Source organism: Cucurbita maxima, unplaced genomic scaffold (genome assembly GCF_002738345.1).
Source record: "Cucurbita maxima cultivar Rimu unplaced genomic scaffold, Cmax_1.0 Cma_Scf00020, whole genome shotgun sequence".
Taxonomy (NCBI): Eukaryota; Viridiplantae; Streptophyta; class Magnoliopsida; order Cucurbitales; family Cucurbitaceae; genus Cucurbita; species Cucurbita maxima.
Window position 1 is genome coordinate 1,716,274 of NW_019272036.1, and position 5,100 is coordinate 1,721,373.

At 36.6% G+C, this 5,100-nt stretch overlaps 1 protein-coding gene across 2 annotated transcripts in view; it reads left to right on the forward strand.

The window, feature by feature from the left end:
• The window catches only part of LOC111494326 (tubulin-folding cofactor D), a 13,251-nt gene extending 8,816 nt beyond the window's left edge, over positions 1-4,435 (forward strand). For both annotated transcript variants that reach the window (XM_023144248.1, XM_023144249.1), the window contains exons 11-17: positions 212-417; positions 508-732; positions 823-1,377; positions 1,478-1,744; positions 3,182-3,226; positions 3,374-3,559; positions 3,725-4,435. In XM_023144248.1, coding sequence (XP_023000016.1) covers positions 212-417; positions 508-732; positions 823-1,377; positions 1,478-1,744; positions 3,182-3,226; positions 3,374-3,559; positions 3,725-4,006 — 1,766 coding nt within the window. In that variant the 3' untranslated portion in view covers positions 4,007-4,435. The remainder of the gene's footprint in view (positions 1-211; positions 418-507; positions 733-822; positions 1,378-1,477; positions 1,745-3,181; positions 3,227-3,373; positions 3,560-3,724) is intronic.
• The last annotated feature ends 665 nt before the right edge of the window (positions 4,436-5,100 follow it).

The following is a 5,100-nucleotide window of genomic DNA, read 5'->3' on the forward strand; positions in this document are numbered from 1 at the left end:
GGGGGTTTTTTTTTTTTTTTTTTTTTGATGTTGTATGCACTTTATTGTTCTTTTTACCACAAACAATTGAAGCTCTTTTTTGTATTTTTTTTTGGTGGCTCCTTTAGTTGATCTTGGCCAATGTTTTTTTAGGCATCTTTTGTACTCTGCTTTCTCTTAATGACAGTGTTTTTACATTGAAAGAAAGGTTATCCGTAACTGTGGTTTACAGATATACAGAAACGTGTGGCTGGAATTGTTCCTGCTATTGAAAAGGCACGTCTATATCGTGGAAAGGGTGGGGAGATAATGCGTGCAGCTGTTTCTCGTTTCATTGAGTGTATTTCTTTATCTCATTTGCCATTGTTGGAAAAAACAAAGCGAATGTTGCTTGATGCTCTTAATGAGAATTTGAGACATCCGAATTCTCAGATTCAGGTGATTAGCGTATAATAAGTGAAATGCTTGCTTGTTTCTAATTTATATTTATTTGATTATTTTGAGAACAGTTTTGATTATGGTCTGCAGAATGCCGCTGTAAAATCTTTGAAACCATTTGTGCTAGCATATCTAGCCACTGCAGACGCAGGCAAGTCTGGCAATATAACTACAAAATACTTGGAACAGTTGAGCGATCCCAATGTGGCTGTTAGAAGAGGATCAGCTCTAGCATTAAGCGTTTTGCCTTATGAATTCTTGGCCAACAGGTGGAAAGATGTGCTTCTGAAACTTTGTTGCTCATGTGCAATTGAGGTGTGTGATAAAAACTAAATTTTCATAAAAAATGGGATAAGACATCTTTACAATGTACTTTCCCTTTATAAATTGTGTGCACCTTTGCAGGATAATCCTGACGATAGGGATGCTGAAGCTCGAGTGAATGCTGTCAGAGGGCTTGTTTCAGTATGTGAGACATTAGTTCAGGGAAGAGAATTCTCAAACGTCGATGAATTACCATTGTTATATCTGATCAAGGATGAAGTAATGGCAAGTTTATTTAAAGCTCTTGATGACTACTCTGTTGATAACAGAGGCGATGTTGGTTCTTGGGTTCGTGAGGCTGCTATGATTGGTCTTGAGAAATGTACATATATTCTTTGTGCGAGAGATTCTAATGGCTTCACTAAAAAATTAAACTCTGTTGGTTCTGAACAAGAGTCACTCCATTGTGAGATGTCTGAGAAAGACCAAACAAATTCCTTCTTTGATTCAGCTATGGCTACTAGTTTAGTGGGAGGAATTTGCAAACAAGCTGTAGAGAAGCTGGACAAGTTAAGGGAAGCAGCAGCGATGGTTCTTCTACGGATATTATACAGCAAGGTTATCCTTGTTCCACATATTCCTTTCCGAGATACCTTGGAAGAAATTATTCCTGATGATCCAAATATGAAATGGGCGGTGAGTTCTAATAAATTGTTCCCGAAGATTCATGTTCTTTTTGAATCAGGGATGAAAGTTTGTTATTTTCTAATGTTGTGCACCATCAATTTCCTAATAGGTCCCTGCAGTTTCATATCCTCATTTTGTACGGCTGCTGCAATTTGGTTGTTATAGTAAAACTGTAATGTCTGGGTTGGTTATCTCTATTGGTGGTATGCAAGATTCATTGAGCAAGGCATCAATATCTGCTTTGATGGAATATCTTGAAGGAGATGCAATTGAAGATCAGGATAAGAGGTCTAGGAAGGGAATGCTATTTACAGATCTTATTTGGATCCTTCAAAGGTATAAGAAATGTGACAGAGTCATTATACCAACTTTCAAGGTAATTTACTATTACTATCCTCCGAAAGAACTTTAATAAATTGCTGACTTCTCATTGTGGAGGATAATCTGTTCTGTGGTTCAGTTAAGCACATTATTATTGTTATTTTCGAAGAATTTTAACTTTTGATAGGAATTCAATGTTACAAAAGGTAATTGAAGGACTTCTCTTTCCTTGAGCAAAAGAAAATTTTATCGTCTTCAAATTGGAGATGAGAGAGATGAGAGAGGGAAATCTTCTCCTCTCCAACATCAAAACCTTTAAGAATCCCACCATCTACTCCTTTAACAATCATCCTACTAAGAACACCCACCACCAACAAGAAAAGGAAAGGGAACAAAGGGTCACCTTGCCTAAAACCTCTGGAGGCTTTTATTTTACCCCTACGACGTCCGATAATTAGGATTGAGTACTTGATTGATCTAGTCCAACTCCAAATCCAATACCTCCATCTGTACCCAAAACATTTTTTTTTGCAAGAACCTTATCGAGAAAGTTCCACGTGGTCATAAACCTTCTCATATCTATCTTAAAAATAATTCCCTTCCATTTACAGCTTCTATAATCCTCGATAGCCTCATTTGCTATAAGAGTCTGATCAAGGATTTGTCTCCCTGCAATGCTCACTTTGGGTTTTTCAAAATTGTCGAGGGCAGGACCCTCTTCAATCTGTTTGCCAAAACATTAACAATCATCTTATGGATGCTTGTGATTGGACTGATGGGTATACATCCTTAACCTTCACGACCCTCTCTTTCTTAGGGATGAGACAAACAAAAGTATCGTTTAGAAAGCTATCAAGAATACCCCTTTGAATGAACTCATCCTGAAAAAAACCCATCCTCTCTTATGCATTCTTTGTAGGCAAGCGTCAGAGCATCTTGATCATACTTGGTGGAGTTGTTAGTTTGCTCAGTCTTTATGGAATTGCTATATGGGCATTGTTCAAGGTCTACTCGACTCATTACAGAATCCGTTGTTCTTTGATGGTGGAGAAGATGTTTGGAAGGATTCTATATATTTAACCTCTTTGTGGGTGTCTCTTAGGTTTAACCTTTTGAAATAGAACTGGTATTAAGGATACCTTTATTTTTCTAATTTCGGAAAAGAAAAAGCAACTTGTGTGAAAGAACTTAGTTTAGTGATTACTGTTGTCCCATTCTTCAAAATTATTGCTCAAAGTCGTGGTGATTAGTTGAGATTATTATATCATATGAAGAACCTTGAAGCCTTGATTTTCGTTTTCTGTGGTTTTTGTTTTATTTATATATTTTTGGTGTATTTACTTAATTCAGCTTATGGCATTGCCTTCTCGTTTTCTTTATATGCATTCTTGGCTTCTGCGGCACTCTTCCTTCAGATATCCATCAAAGTTTGACTATTTTTTCTTGCTACTGTAGAAACTTCATAGTATTGATGTTCTATTCTCTATTTCAGACCATCGAGATTCTTTTCAGCAAGAGGATATTATTGAACATGGAGGTCCGTTATCTTCATCTCTTTGATCTTATTTTCCCTTTCATAATCTTCATGCTGCTATTCGAAATTTCTGGTTAATATATTGTCATCACCATCATCCATCTCAATTGACTTCACTGTTGGTAATTGACCATGGAATGTAATCTCCAGGTTCACCTATCGAGCTTTTGTAATGGCATTTTGGATTCCTTGGAAATTGAGATGAAGGGGTCAAAAGACTTCTCGAAGTTATATGCTGGAATTTCTATACTTGGTTATATTACTTCACTTTCGGAACCCGTTAATTCTCGAGCATTCGTTCATCTTCTATCTTTCCTTAGCCATCGATACCCCAAGGTTTGAAGAAGCTCAGCTTAAATACGTTCTTGTTATGTTTCTCTTGCCTTTCTTAAGCTGGCAATTCATTATGGTCGACCGTAGTCCAGTTGTTTCTCGACCTTGAATTAATGCTTAAATGAATCCTATTAACAGCTGGTTTTGATATGATTATTTCGAATTCAGATTCGGAAAGCTTCTGCGGAACAAGTTTACCTTGTTCTTCTACAAAATGGGGATTTTGTGCCTGAAGATAAGATTGAGCAAGCACTTGAAATAGTCTCCAACACTTGCTGGGAAGGGGACTTGGAAAATGCAAAACTCCAAAGGCAGGAACTGTCTGACATTGCTGGAATAGAAATCAATCTACATCCCGTGCGGGCTCCTGAGAAGGAAGTCAAGAATCGATTTTCAGCTTCGGATGAAAACGCTACCTATTCTTCATTGGTCGAGTCAACCGGATTCTGAACGCTCAATCATATGCTCAGGCTTCTGTGACTCTTCCTCCTTTCCTGTAGGCTTTTTGGTATGTCCTTGACCAATGGCTTCTGTGATTCTATTGAGCAGAGTGTTTACAGAAGTTAAAATTGCGTTGGAATGAAGCGTTGCTGGTGGGCTCAGTCAAAATAGTTTCTTGTCGCCTCTCCGTAAAATACTCGTTCTCGTTCGTAACGAGGTGGGAGACAAGTATGTATGTATGTGATGAGTTTATTTGTTGAAAATCTATCCAGAGGTTGCTGTTGGGTTGATGTCCATGGTTATTTTCTGTGTTGATTATTTTATGCAATGCAAATTAAAAAAATGGAGATAGGATAGAAGAGGATATTTCACTCCATTTTATGTATAACATACCCACACTTGCAAGTTTAGTCATTCTCTCTCGTTCTATTTTTTATTTGTTTTTTTTTTCTTTTCTTTTCATCATTGTTTTGTATAAACCTTCCAAGTTTAAGAGAATTGTTATTTGGGAGGTTGCTTGAGGAATCACATATATAAGGTCAAAAAGGTTATTGAATCAAAATGTACTATAGTAGAGGTACGGTGTCGCTCTCCACCACCCTTAGGCCTATGGCTTAAGTGAGCTACCTTGTGACGCATTCGTGTATCACAACGTGGATAAGCATTGTGGGACAAGCATCTCAGACATCTTCCTTTGGAAATGGTCTTTCAATTGGACTTTTTTAGTCTTCAATCAAGTTTCCTCACAATCTTATGTAGTTTACGTTGCATACTTAAAACCATTCAAATTTGACTTGATCACACTGATTCGAGACTCTTAGCTATTTTAGATTAAAGGTCTGATTCTTTAACAAAATCACGAAAATTTCATATCATTTTGAATTAAATCATATCGAATCGAAGTTGGCATATTTAGATCCAATTGAGATATAAAGCATTTCCACTCAAACCAAGAACAAATAAACAAAATGGGTAGTTTGGTTTATGTTGGCCAACATGAAAATAAAAAGGGAATTAGGTGACAATCAATTTAATTATCATACAATATAAATATTTAAACATTGAGACCAAAAAAAAAAAAAAAAAAAAAAAAAAAAAATGGG